At 40.0% G+C, this 14,873-nt stretch overlaps 2 protein-coding genes and 1 non-coding gene across 5 annotated transcripts in view; all 3 read left to right on the forward strand.

Moving 5' to 3' along the window:
- The first annotated feature begins 15 nt into the window (after positions 1–15).
- Positions 16–11,651, forward strand: LOC137979754 (probable inactive tRNA-specific adenosine deaminase-like protein 3). Of its 3 annotated transcripts, XM_068827097.1 has the most exons (8): positions 839–932; positions 1,041–1,112; positions 1,359–1,413; positions 1,541–1,614; positions 1,919–2,126; positions 5,347–5,455; positions 5,771–6,180; positions 8,121–11,651. In XM_068827097.1, the coding sequence occupies exons 1-8, from the start codon at positions 884–886 to the stop codon at positions 8,287–8,289; spliced, it is 1,146 nt and encodes a 381-aa protein (XP_068683198.1). In that variant the 5' UTR covers positions 839–883; the 3' UTR covers positions 8,290–11,651. The 3 variants fall into 3 exon arrangements, with proteins under 3 accessions (XP_068683200.1, XP_068683199.1, XP_068683198.1); XM_068827099.1 differs by lacking the exons at positions 839–932; positions 1,041–1,112 and adding an exon at positions 16–155; XM_068827098.1 differs by lacking the exons at positions 839–932; positions 1,041–1,112 and adding an exon at positions 108–199.
- Trnae-uuc (transfer RNA glutamic acid (anticodon UUC)) lies at positions 1,797–1,868 on the forward strand. Its single transcript has one exon. It is a non-coding gene; the product is annotated as a tRNA-Glu (tRNA).
- Positions 11,652–11,971: 320 nt separating the features above from the next.
- LOC137979752 (uncharacterized) overlaps positions 11,972–14,873 on the forward strand; it is a 6,050-nt gene continuing 3,148 nt past the window's right edge. The window contains exons 1-2 of the mRNA XM_068827095.1: positions 11,972–13,358; positions 14,823–14,848. Of these exons, the coding sequence (XP_068683196.1) occupies positions 12,137–13,358; positions 14,823–14,848 (1,248 nt within the window). The 5' untranslated portion in view covers positions 11,972–12,136. The remainder of the gene's footprint in view (positions 13,359–14,822; positions 14,849–14,873) is intronic.

A 14,873-nucleotide genomic window follows, 5' to 3' on the forward strand; every position in this document is an offset into this window, starting at 1 on the left:
AGTCTTAGTCGTGACAAGAAATTTGTAAATCCAACTACAGTTATTATTCGAACAACAAAATGTTAAATTTACTGGAGCTCCTGGATCATGTCTCAAATGAGTGGTCATGTGGTCTTCGATTTAGAACTCATAAACCCATATACGACTCCTACAAGGTTAGTTAGCACCAGAAGATCTATCCTTTTAGGATAGGAGGCAGGTGAGAAAGGAAGTTCAACTAATTCCATTTCTTTGAAGGGCTGGAATCCAAATAAACTGCAATCCGGTGTTCTTTTCTTTCTCTCTAAAGAAAAGAACCCCTGTTCGCAGGTTAGAATCCAAATTGTTTCCCTCGCGCCAGAGCAGAAGGAGATCGTTCACAAAGTCTGTCAAATTTGCGAGGCAGTCATTTTATTTCCCCCGGCGCACGCACAATCGATTTGAACTACAATGTGATCTACCATGTAGAAGAGAACTGAATTTTGGGTAAGAAAGACGTGTATCTTTGAACGCCGGCTAGTTGGCTCAATCGCCGGAGTGCACTAGACTTTCGTGCGGGAAAGCGTCCCCGCACGCACAAGCAGAGACGCTGGTCCTCTGATTACCTTGCCGTAGTCAGTAGTCTGATCTTTCCAGCATATGGTCGCCTTGGCAGGATTAATAGCTTGAAGGGTTACTGTGTAAATGAAACCACAGTTGTGTATAACAGCCAGAAGTCAGGCTACTTAGCCAAATGCTGGAGCCTCATACAGATAAATGCAGGGCTAGAAGCCGACATCGACTGATCGCATGACGTCTCGACAACCGTGACTCCGCTCAAGCTTGAATTTTTGGCGGGAATTCGATATCTCCCTTGGCGTAAGCGTTACATGAAAGTGTGAGCTTGTCATTGTAGGCAACGAATATGATGCTTGAACCAAACATCAAGAAAGCGAGATTTGAAGACCCAGTTGGTGCGAACATGAACACTTCTTATCAATTTAAATTTTATTTTAATTTTTTTTTCTTATTTCTTATTGATCAGCGGATCGATACAATTGGGTTTTTAAATTTTATTTTAGGATCTAGACAACTGGGTAAACTGATTCCACGAGCCGTTCTTGCAGACGAGTATACGCGGCGATTTGAAACAGGTCACCGAAAACATAATGCATTTTATTTGAACGGTGTTTAAGAAAGCCACTTGAAATTTATCTAATAAAGCCACCCAAGCCATGCACGCCAGAATTCAACAAAAGGCGCGCAAACTCGCTGTGCTCACGCGCTGCATACAAAACCTTTCGCGACCTCTTATAAAAATGCTTAAAAGCTTATACATTTTCCCCACTCTGTTACTGTTAGGTTAAAAACTACCGATGAATTGAACTTTTAATTTTCAGTTGAAATGTTTGCGGCTGATATTAAAGACAGAAGCCAAACATCGGAGCTAATAAGGTGAAAACATCTATTGATCGCATGACGTAATTATGTCAAATGTTCGCTATAAAGGAAGATAAGATTAAGCACTATTTCTTTCAGGATTATTTGCAAAGAATTTAAGACCACTACGGTTTTTTTGCAGAAAATTAAACGATACATTTCCCCTGAACAAATATGGGCATTTAAAGAGAGTTCGATGTGTAAAGGCGGAGAAAGGTGAGGTTGTCGTAAACATTTTAGTTTGATTATGATTGAAAATATGACAATTATTTTTCTTCTTAGCAAGCAACTTGTGATAATAAGTAGACGAGAACAATGACCATTCAGTTGATACTCTTCTATTGGTCGGCACATAAGAAATAACCACTACATTTATTTTATCGCAACTTAGTGTGTTCTCCCATGTGGTCTAGTGGTTAGGATTCCTGGTTTTCACCCAGGCGGCCCGGGTTCGATTCCCGGCATGGGAAACAAATTGTTTTCCTCTCTAATGAAATTTTTTTTTTCTCGTGGTTTTCAGATTCTGTCATTCAAATTATTTTGTGTGTAAAAGAGGGAAACCTTAATTCAGATGTTACTTTGAGAGAACTTCTGGAACAAAAAGACATCAAAACAGATACCCTGGGTCAGCCATTTGTGGTTCAAGTTGCAAAGCACCAACCACTAACCAGAGAGCAATTCACTCAAGCCTCCACGTGTTGGCCAGTTAATTTTCATGAGGACAAATAGTATGTATAATTCTTATCATATTATTCATTAATTCAGGTATTGCGTGCAGATATACTGATAAGTATCTTGTCTTTGATTTTGACCACCCTTAGTACACCATTTTATTCTATTAAAATTCAACTTAAAGCTTTAAGCAGAAAACTAAAGATTTGTTAGAGTTTATTCGTAGGAGCCTTGAGGTGATGCCTTGTCAAAGACTGAATTTAATACTCAAAATTGGGCTGTTGCCACAAAAAAGTCTGTCACTAGAACTTTTTACAAGGGCTGAGTCTCTTCTATCATGGCTTAATTGCAAGGTTAAGGAGCGACAATGAGTGTGTGTTGGTCCTCATAGCTACCCAAAGTCATATCTCTACAACTGATTAAAACTGGGAGTCTTGGAAACTCAGACCTCAGAGTCTCCCCAAAAACCCTCCGACTCCAGGGTGAGTAGAAAACAGACCCATGCAAAACTGCATGGGTGTCTCAAAAACATGTTCCTCCAAAACACTCAGACCCTTGGATGTCTTGGGTGTCTTGAAAACTCAAACCTGTTAAGAATTGGGTAAGAAAACAGAAAAGCTGATTGTGCTTTGCTGTGGAGCGTTCATCTTGAGAAATTTGTGGTAGAGAAGTCCCTTGCATAATATATGACAGTTGAGTGACTGGATGTCCATAAAATCTACACTTACAATATCGTGCTACAGTGACTGTATACTCAACTCATAAAATGTGCAATTAGCTTATGACTATCTAAGGAAAGGGACTTTATTTAAGTGTCTGGTTGTTCTAGCGCTGGAGCGCTTAAATTGGGGACACTGTAAACTGAAATTAACAATTAACGCAAATCTAGTCAAATGTTGGTTTTTGACTTGGGGATACTCGGAAAAATCCGATGTTCCTTTGCAGGAGTCGAACCTTCTAGTTCGGATGCTCTACCACTGACGAGAATTTTTTATTCGTCGATGTTGACTTGGGGATACACGGAAACATCTGAGTCAAGCCGACGACCTCCTGATAACTGGTTTGAATGTTCCACCCCTGAGCTATGGGAGACTTTTAGGAGCCAGGCCATTACACAAGGTTCAGGTCACGATTATGAAATGAGCTTTAGGAAAGGAACTTTACTTAAGTATCTAATATTCTAGCGCTGGAGCACTAATTGGGAACACTGTAAATTGAAATTAAAAAATCAGCGCAAATTAAATCAACTTTTGGTTTTTGAGGAGAGGAGAAAACTGGGGTACCCGGAGAAAACCTCTCGGTGCAGAGTAGAGAACCAACAAAGTCAACCCACAAATGACGCCGAGTCTGGGAATCGAACCCGGGCCACATTGGTGGGAGGCGAGTGCTCTCACCACTGCGCCATCCCTGCACCCCCGGAACAAGGAAAAGTACCACCCAGGGGTTGGAGCTTTGTGGCGATCTGAGGGCTGAGGTCTGAGATAAGGTACCCAATTACAAACAGTTGTGGAGGGAAGATGTTGGATGGCTAGCAACCAGTAAGAAGTCAGTAAAATTTTGTAAGTCGCTCCTTACCTGAGAAATACTCAAAGGTGGAAGACACTCAGTCCTTTCCAGATTTAGAGGTTTTGAGGTAGTTTTTAGAAACACCCATTTGATTCCTGGGAGACTTAAACAGATTTTACTCTGTCTAAATTTATAGACCCTTTGCATAAATGGCAATGTACATCCTAAGCCTCACATTCATATGAAAAATCCTTTGTCTAGAGACATAAGTACGAGGCTAAGGATGTACAAGGTATTGTTATTCAGATTTAGGCACCATTTATGTAAAGGGTCTATGCCAGACAATTTTTTACTTGTCAACTCCGGGCATCCTGGGATGCCTGTGGACTCAGTGGGTTAAAACTGGTGGTTCCTTCTCATGACTCTTTTGGAGTAGTCTCCCTCGCAGCCGTTTTTTGGATGTCACGCAACGTTCCCCCAAAATGGGGGAATGTTGCGTGACATCCAAAAAACGGCTGCAAGGGAGACTACTTTTGGAGAGGAGAACTAGATACATGATTGCGTCCATCCCATACATCCAAGGGGGCTACAATGTTAGAGTTGCTCTAAAATCTTTCTTAATGCTAACTCATGTGTTTGCTTAAACACAAGGATCCTCCAGCTATGCTGAGGGAACAATATACTGACTCTGTTTATTCTAAACCAAAGATTTTGAAAACATAGACCACTTTCATAAATGGCGAACAACTTTACTTTCTTTTGTATTTATGTTAATTAGACCTACTGCCCTCATTTTAAAACAAATATTCTTTTGAAATTTACTCGTCGTAGCAAGGTTAGTAGGGCTTATTAGCATTAAAACAAAGGAATAATTTATTTGGTCGCCATTATGAAATAGATCTATACATCAGACAAACCAATGCCAGTTTGGTACACTTTGAAAAGAGCACCAAAAGGCAATTAAAAAAAAAAGGAAAATTCTGCCTTGTCAAACCAACCGTACAATAGGCCATTTTACAGTTGTTTGCGCAGCGACCTAGCCTATTAATGACTGCGAGGCTGCCGGTTACCTTGCATTGATAAAGCCCCACTGCTTTTATCATGTAAATTAGGTTGTTTTAATGCTAATTAGTCCATATTGACATTACAAAAGAATAAAGGTTTGTATCAAAACAGGGTCACTGGCAACCTCAACAGTGGCCTCTCACCTCAAGCACATTTTACATCTCATTAAAAGGAAAGTATGCTAATCATGGGTTTTAAAGGAGTCTTGTGTCAGCCTTTGATCACTCGTATGAAGACACCACAGGGGGCCCACACAAACAGTGTGTCTGTTTGTATGTTCGAAAAATGAAGAAATGTGTGGAAAATATTTAGGAGTCCTAATATCGTAAACTTACATCAAGAAATGACTATGTTAAAGCTCAAAGTAAACATAAACCTACCTCAGTTGTTGTGTATTGTCATTTCTGCGGCTGACCAAATCTCTCAGTGACAATACACAACAACTGAGGTAAGTTTACGTTTATTTTGAGCTTTAACATAGTCATTTCTCGATGTAAGTTTACGATATTAGGACTCTTCAGTATTTCCCACGCATTTCTTTATTTTTCGAACATACAAACAGATACACTGTTTGTGTGGGCTCACTGTGAAGACACAAGCATGAGTGTTGAAACACTGGGTTTTAAATTGATCATTATACTTCAAACCATAGTATCATTTCCTATAATTATTGTGCTTAAGGTCTTATCCTGTTTTTTCTTTCAGCATTTCAAAAGTATTAAAAGGAGAATTATTTAGTGATACAGATGTTCATTTTATTGAAAAATACATGAGGATGGCAATAAATGCAGCAAAAAAGAGTGATTCTCAAGAGGTATCTATCTGTTTTTGACACAATTTTTTTATTAAATGCCAAGCTCCGTGCCCCCTGACTCTCAACACCAGAGCCTCCCATTTAGAATACTAGAGGATGATTCTATTCGTTCATTCATCAGCTAACCATTAAAGAACACTCATTTCTAGGTGCAAGTCCCTTTGTTTTCAGCCATTGTTTTGTTGAATATGGGAAAATCATGGTCACTCTCTAATCTTTACTTACTTTCCTGTTAATTATACTAATGAACTGCCAATCCATTTGACTGACCATCTTGGTGATGAAAGTGTTTTTTCACTCATATCTTTCTCTTAGTTTGCTGCGGGAGCAATCATTGTCAATCCACAGACTAACCACCCCATAGCTGTAAGCCATGACTTGCGTTGTACAGGACACCCACTTCAACATGCTGTGATGTTGTGTATTGATTTGGTAGCACATTGGCAGTCTTCAGGAGCATGGCAACTCAACTGTCAAGTGATCAGTGGTACATGGACATTAAAAGACAGTTGTCAGGGACGAAAGAAGCAGAATTTAAATTTAGTGGATGATGATAGTTTCAATGGATGTAACTCATCAGATTCAAGAACTTTACCTCATGACGAAGATTCTTTTTCATCCAACAAAGCTTGTAACTTACCAAGTGGTACAGAGAAAAAATGCAATTCGCAACCTTACTTGTGTACAGGATATGATCTTTATGTTACAAGAGAGCCTTGCGTCATGTAAGTTTTGTAAAGTTACTTTATTTAACATCAGTAGTTCCTTCAGTTACGAAACTGGTATCAATGGAAGCCAACGGTGTGCCCTTTACCCCCCTCCCTCTGTCAATGCTCCATTTTACGGGTATTTAAAGATATAGCTACACGGATCACAGGAAAGTCAAAACAGACGTCTATACAATGTAAGTCACCGAGGATCGAACCAGGGACCTCTCGTTCCGAAAGCCACGCACTAGCCAACTGAGCCACGACTGCTCCTGTCATGTTAAATTTGGAATTAATATGCCTCAACGTGCTAATTGGCTGTGCCACACACCTATACAAACTGGGACATGATCGCTGAAATTACAGATGGTTGCTTCATGCACATTTACCATCTAATCTTTGAGGGATGGACTGTTAAAAAAAAGTGGGAGGGAAATAGCATGCTGAAGTAAGCATAGAAAAAAAAAGGTCGAGCAAGTTGACTAAAGAAAAATATATATGGTGAAAGGAAAACTCTAACAGATGACTTTGACTTGTAAAAAAAGTCACTCTCTCTCCCAACCAGCCCGTGTAACAGACCTATTTCCAGTGGTCACTTCTCTATAAAAGAAACAGGGAAAGATAAGGGAGCTAGAGCAGCAAGCAGCAGGCATGATGAGGTCAAATGACTGACTGAATGTCTTGACCATCACGGACGTAATCAAAGCTACATAGTAAATCAGAAAGCTGGTGATTTAATTTGAATTTTTTATGAGTTAACTTGGATCCAACAGCTGTTTGTTTAACACATTGGTGAAAGCACCATCCTCCAAACCAAAAGTGTCACAGGTTCAATTTGCTGACTTGAAGGGGCTCATTTGCCCAGGGAGGGGGGAACTCCCATATAAAAAGGACAGGGGGTGCTTGTCGGAAATTTTGAAAAGATTCTCTAAGGGGTACCAAGATCCTGTCTTGTGGGCGTGGCATGAAATTTTTTTCACCCCTAAGAGGTACCAAATTATGGGTTTTAGACTAGTCTGCAAGCAGGCTCTTCCGTTGAAAATGGCGCGCTTAAAACATCCTCTTCCGAGCGCCCTCCATTTAAAACGGAACAGCCTGCTTGCAGGCTAGTTTTAGACAAAATTAAAAAATATTTAATTCTCAAATGTCTCCTGTCATGATTTTTTGGCTCAGTACCCTAAAAGGTACTGCTAAAGCTCCCGCTGTGGACTTTTTGAGGCTGAACACCCTAAGAGGAACCAAAACCGCTTTTTTAAACCCTAAGAGGTACGACAAGCACCACCTTCCTTTTTACATGGGGGTCCCCCCCACCCGGGGCTCATTTGTAGGTTTTGTTTGATGATTCTCTACTCTTCTCATTTCCTCTCTCTCTTTTAAAGGCAATGTTTGATTTGTTCTGCTTCAATTATAGCACCTGTGCATAGCTTTGTACAACGGCAAAGCCCTAATGATGAGCTAGACGCGGTTGCTCGAAAGCGAATTAACTTAATCCAGGATTAGCGTTAACTCTTGTTTCATGTTTTCAACTTTTTGGTGAAAGTTTCTTTCGCTTATTTTCGTTTTTCAAGATTGACTTCCTCTAATGTAAAATTTGCCGTATATCAGCGTTGAACAGCATTTGGGAGTAGAGAAATAAACTCCTTGGTTAATTTTTAATCTGAGATTAGCGCTAATCGGCTTTTGAAGAACCAGGGCCCGGTTTTTCAAAAGCCGACTAGCGATAATCCTAGATTAAAAAATAAACAAGGATTTTATTTCTCTACTCCCACAGGCTGTTCAACGCTGATATTCATCAAAATTTTACATTAGAAGAAGTCAATCTTGAAAAACAAAAATAAGCAAAAAAAACATGTAACAAATGTTCTAGCTAATCCCGGATTAAGTTAATTGGCTTCCGAACAACCGGGCCCAGGGGACTACATGTGTATAAATTACATTTATTATTTTTCTCTGGCTAGGTGTGCGATGGCACTGCTTCATTCGAGAATCCGAAGAGTCTTTTATGGTTGTAGTGACAATGTTATGGGTGCATTGGGAAGCAGATACAAGATTCACACTCAAACTGGACTCAATCACCATTTTGAGGTGTTTTGCGACATCTTGGAGGACGAATGCAACCTAAGTTAGAGACATTGCCTACTCAGGAGATAACATTTTTCTCCTTGCAGCATGATCTGTTGACCTTTGTTTACTTTTCATCAAAAGACTGAAACATATTCAGAGGTGACATACAGAGGTCTTTGTTATCAATGCACGTAACAATAGAGAGCTTTAGATACTAGGATAAGAACGACTTCGAGTACGAGATTTTCTCATAGAAGAACAGTGAGCTCGCGGAAACCAGCGTCATTTTGGCGGGAAAAACGTGATACCGTCGTCATTTTAGGATGAGGTTTTGCAAAAATGTTGTTGTGTCAATAACAAGTCAGCAACACGGTAGCAGTTTCAGTTTTGCCATTTTTCAATCAGCAAAAAGGCTCAGTTACCAGCAATAAGAATGACTGAGCAATCGTCTGGGTTATAAATCTTGTAAGTATTTTCCTTAGAAACGGGCGGTCAAATCTTGTACTTGTTCTCGTCCTAGTCCGAGAATCTAATTCTAAAGCTCTCTAATAATATGTCACATCACCTTATTTTGATTAATGATTCAGCCAGTCACCCAGGAATGAAGAGAATGGCTTCAAAGACCTTTAAAGACACGGAAGCTTTTTAAAGGATGTACATGAAAAAAAGCCCCCCCACAAGCCACGTGAATATCCGAGGTCTGGCGCTAGCAACGAGAACATAGCGGAAGGGTCACAGAAACATATGAGGATGCGAAGCAGGGAAGGTTAGCGGAATTAAGGCAAAGAATCGTATTATTATAACTGGCCTTCAGACAACTCAGACGAAGCTTATCGGCGAATAAATTTTCGTAGGATCTGAAGGAAAATCATGGGAATTTAAGAGGTGCTAAATCAGGCTCTTAGCACACTGCCAGTGAACGAGAACAAACACGCTTGTAGCGAAAAAGAATACGACTAAGGGCATTTCCGGCTATCGTCTACTTCACCGCGCACCGGTTGGTTGAGCACCGGGCTGTCTCGCGGGAGGTCGTGAGTTCAACTTCGGCCGGACCAACACTCAGGGTCTTTAAGTAACTGAGCAGAAAGTGCTGCCTTTTTAATTATATCTGCAAATGTTTAGACTCTCTAGTCTTCTCGGATAAGGACGATAAGCCGGAGGTCCCGTCTCACAACCCTTCAATGTTCATAATCCTGTGGGACGTAAAAGAACCCGCACACTTGTCGCAAAGAGTAGGGCATGTAGTTCCCGGTGTTGTGGTCTGTCTTCTGTGGTGTATCATGGTTGGGAGGGTAAATGCTCGGAGATATTAGCTACACCAAGCTACTCTAAAAATCCGAGGGTAAATAAAAATGTATGATGTATGACAACATGACAAGGAAAATACTATGTAAACGGTTCACATAACCAGCCCGCATTCTGATATCGCCATCACCATCCGTTTGCGATGGTTTTTACGCACATCCTACGTTGTGCTTCTTTTTAAAGCTATTGCGTTGGTCCGCTTCCACTTTTTCTCTGCTGCTGCTGCTGCTGTGTTTGATGAGATCGATGTGCGCGTCCCTTTTCTGTTTAGCATAAAGCCGATCCACTCCGAAAACATGCATCAAAATTCCGGAAAATATTAGTCACAATGAAGCTGGAGGAACGCAAGAACCTCTGAGAGATCGACAGCTCTGACAGGAAAAAAGTGGCATCCTCTGATTGGCTAATTGTCGGGAAAAGTTTTGGGGCGGATTTTTGCCTTGAAAGGTAACAATATAAAGATTACACTCAAAGGCGCTTTGTTACCTTACAATAGCTACAATGGATAAACCACTTCCACCAAACCAGTTTTGGGGAATTTTACAATTTGAAATATTTTTTCCATGAGTGCATTTTCCACGCTGTTGCTCAAAGTGTTTAGTTAGCGCTTTCGATAGGCCTCTGACAAGAAAAAACAAAGCAATTTCTTCAATAAGGAAAGAAATATTCCAGTGCGCAGAAATCAGAAAGCGCTGTACCGTAACCTTGAGAACATATCTTCGCACCGGTATCGCGAGGTCACGGGTTCAAATCCCGTTGAAGTCCTGAATTTTTCAGGCTTCCCTACGCAATTGCAAAAATTGCGTTCACAACTGCGAAGATCATAGCTTCACTTGATTTCATATCCGCAGTTTATATATGATCCAATTCATATATCATTTCATCGTTACTTCCTATTATGTTTTAGCTGAAGACTGTACAGAGTTGAGGTACAAAATAAACGTAAAATACGGCCCAGATAACTGAGATGCGACTTCAGCAAACACGTACAGATGCATTCAAGGCGTTCGATTCCCTCAATGTTTTTTTAGCCCATACAGAATTTGCCATTTGGTTTCAGCGTTGTACGTAACATCACAGTTGGTAACATATTAATTTAGAAACGAAGCTCATTCAGTTGATACGGAGATCAAATCGTTGTCGTAGTCCATTACTCGTCGCTTTTAAAATACCAGATATTTATTTTCTCCGCTTGTCTTGTTTATACAATTAACTTTCCATTCTTGAGCTCCATAAGGGTATATTTTGCTTGAAGATCCATTTAAACGCCATTCGCGTTGCAACGACTTTCGACGCTATTGCAGGTTAATTAAATGTTCTACTGTATTCGACTAATCCCTGAAACCTACCCAAAATACCCGCAGATGACTCCGTACCCACAAAGGCGCTACTTAGCAAGGGGAGTATCGGGAAAGACTTTTTCCCGACACGGAAAAGTCTTTTGCGCAAGGATTGAAGCCTAAAGATTTCTAAACCGTCTTTTCTTGACGAGAACTTTTAGCTGTCAGTTATAAAAGAAAGACAGAATCTAGACACGAACAGGAGTTTCAGAAAAGAAACTAGCTGAAACTAAACTGATTAGAGTGTAATGTGAAGCTGCTAACCATGTGAGCGTTAGCCCTACTAATGGGAATGGGCCCACACAGGGATGGAGAAAAACTCTGACCAGGGTGGGGATTGAACCCTTCGGATTAGATCACCGCTGCTCTGAAACTAAAACTGCCATCATTGTCAACGTCCAGCGCACATGACGGCAATTAACGACATCTGTGTGACATGATTATTTATTATTATTAGTGTTCGCCAGAAGAGCCAGTGGCCTGTTTTTCAAAAGTCCCGAAACTTTTCGGGCCTATTTTGGGTTCCACAATTCTCTTTATCTTCGCAACGCCGAGGCTCTAAGCCATCAAACTTCGCAATCCTCTTTGTTTTTCTTACATCAAAAACATTGCAGTTTGACGACTGGCTTTTCGGCCCCGAAAAGTTATCGGGGCTTTCGAGAACAGGTCCGACGATTTTATGGGTAGCTTAGCGAGGCTTTCACAGAGAAACCAGGCGAGGCTAACGGAGTATTGAGAATCGAGAAAATCGTCTATTAACGAAACATTTTTACGATGTATTGTTGAAGTCTCAGTAGAGAACTTATGCCAGTCATTACAAAGGAGAATTTTTACTTTGATCCAAGATCTCACTCGTGACTGTCAAATGAAAACAAATCGGAAAACCTTTCAGATTACATCGATTTCAGTTTTTTTTTTTAAATTGTAGTTTTACTTCAAACTTGCAAATGGTCGTTTACACTGTTTTGAGAAACTACCAAAAGGATTTAAACTTGCGTTGAGGATTTACATGTCCAATACCAATACCGGAAAGATCAATTATTTAGATAAGTCTTCCAGCAACAAAAGCCATTGAAAAGAAATAGACAATTTTATGACGTCATACATTCCGGATCTCTAGTTTGTTAATTTCCAAGTTAAGTTGGTTGGTTCTGAGGATCCTGGTTAAATTTTATGATTTTGGGGGAATCGAGAAGCTTTCTTTCCATCAAAGACAACCTGGGAACTTCATCTGAGACTCTGGTGAACAAGTTCCTGTTCCCAATATGGTTCAGAATGGCGCGATGGTCTTAGTTACAACAACCGTTTTAGTATTTGCCATTTGGATTTCGCACGGAACCGGAGCCCCTTTGGATCCCCAAGACTCCGAAAAGAATCCATCGAGTAATGTTACTTGGTTGTTGCAGAATTCTACAGTTGCTAACTTAACAACGTCCTGTAATGGAACATCTTTTAACTGCTCATTGACAAAAGATGATCAAAATGCAACGTTGCAAACGAACTCAGCATCGGTCCAGGTGAATTTAACTGAGCTTTGCGTTGAAAACAGAACTACCTTAGCATTTTTATGCAACGGAACTGAGTTGAATTTAACGGTGTATTGTGATTCAAAAACGACTAATAATTTGTCGCTTGTTTGTCTAAATGCCAGCGTTAATTCATCAAGCGATATTGGGGTTTTCAATGCAACGCATTTTCCCGCTTCGTCATTTGTTGCGAGTAATCTCACGAATGCTTCTGCAGCTGTGCTAAATGAAACCTCGACAGTCAATGGATCTACGGTCTTTCCCAGTCTAAACACAACCTCGTCAACAGCTTCAGTCAATGCCTCTTCAGCGGCAAACGAAACCCTTGCAAACTCAACCGTTTCTATGAACAATACTACAGTGAATGCATCTTCCACACCGATCGTTCAGGATTCAACTACGACCCAAATTACGGTCACTGCAAATGAGGTTTCTAACGGACCGCAAACAAACGGAAGCATTGAAACGTCTGCTACAACTGAGGCGATTGCGACGACAGTATCTACGACAACAGAGACATCTACAACGCCAAAAAGCAGTGAAAAGCCTGCAGCAACTGCCGCGATTGTGACAACCACAGAATCCACGACCACACAGGGATCTACAACGCCAGAAGTTACGACGTCCACAACAGAGAAATCTACAACTCCAGAAGTCACAACAACTGCGGGGTCAATTTCTTCAGAGAAATCAACAACAGGATCGCAATCGACCACGATGAAAACTACAACTGCGGAATTGACGATTCCACATAGTTCGACACCAATAACAGTGGAAAAATCGAAAAGCGCAAGCACTACAGTTGAGTCTTCTTCTACATCGCCAAGCACGAAAGAAAGAGAAACTAAAGAAACCACCAAAAGCACAACTAAAGAAACAGTGAAGACTATTGAAACGACTACGACTCATACCCAGGAAAAGATGACAGAATTAACCACACCGGGCAGGGATGTGCACTCCTGTAAGTTATAAATTGTTGTTGTTTCTTTCAATTTTAAATTTGAAAACAAAGTTCGCTGTTAACTTTGAAAAGACTCGATTCTAGAATACCCGTCCACTTCCTTGTGTATGAATAGCGTTTATTGTTGCATGTATATGTTCTAGAATCGCTTCCACTTGCGAAAAAACACCAGGCAATAATTTATTATCTTGGTCTTTGCTTGTAAATCGATTCTGAACCAAAATAATAATTGAAATGGCAAAAAAAAATTATGACTATTTACTTAATGACCTTTATGGTTTGCACCTGTTTTGCTGCGGTTTGAGAATTTAATTTTCTACTGTCGTTTACCATGCTACAACTGTACAAGCATCACACAGCAGTGTAGATGGCTTTACAAACAAAAACGCCCCAATTACCGATAATTCATCATTAAGTGTCCACTATTAAAGATGCAGTTGAAAGTGACAACTTTTTACAACTAATGCTACAGGCAAAAAAGAAGCTAAAATCAAACAAATTCCCTTGGCTTTTGGCCTGAAGTTTGCCATGCTATAGGCCATATTCATAAATGGCAACTAAGTAATTATTATTCTTGTGTCTTTATGCTAATCATTCTCATTAGCCTCGTTACCACGAACAAATTCAAAAGAATTTTTGTTCCAAAGTGAGGCTAGTGAGGATAATTAGCACAAAGACAAAAGAATAATTTCTTGGCCGTCATTTATGAATATGGTCTAAGTCTATACTTTTTGTTTTTGCATAATTAGAAACTAGCCAATAGGAAAGACCATTTCCAGAGGTACTACAACTATGAAATGCACAGAAACTTCAACTTCTGTGCAAATATCAAAGAAAAGCTTGGTAAAGTGTTTTTTGCAATAGTTAAAAAGGTTTTTAATAATTCATGAGCAAAAACACCCTATTGATCAGGTCACGGATAAAATGTCATGTGCATAAACTTTAAAAACAGATTAAAAAAATTCCTCATTAGAAAATAATAATTATTATTGTTCTTTATATAAAGCACACTAATAAGGCATGGCTTTTTTTCTCAGTATGTAATGTTCTCCTCTCTCAATTTGAACCTGCTCGGACTCCAGAGGGACGATTGCCTTTTGTGGAATGTTTTTGAAGCTGTTCAATAAACTTGATGGTGATGTTTTATAGAGTCGAAAACCACTTGGCTTCACCTCATGGTTTAGAACCTGATAAAACACTCCTTCTTGTTTATTAAACAGTACATCTATAGCCCCTGGGTTAGGTGGGATTATTTTTGGCTCTTGTACTATTTCGGCCAGTAATAACCCTCCTTCAAACAACTCAGCTCCAAAGAGCTAAAGCTATGGCACCCACTGTAAGTCATTGGGACAATTTAGGATACTTGGAGTAACTGTCCCTCAGTGCAAGTACTGGACCTCTACAAGAGCACTAAAAAATAATTAATTTTGGGCATTTTGAGTAATGATTTTCCTTTTCTTTCAGTGCCATCACCTATGGATGATGAAAAGGTATTGTCTTAGGTGTCAGAAGTAA

The sequence above is a fragment of the Montipora foliosa genome, chromosome 12 (genome assembly GCF_036669935.1).
Source record: "Montipora foliosa isolate CH-2021 chromosome 12, ASM3666993v2, whole genome shotgun sequence".
Lineage (NCBI taxonomy): Eukaryota > Metazoa > Cnidaria > Anthozoa > Scleractinia > Acroporidae > Montipora > Montipora foliosa.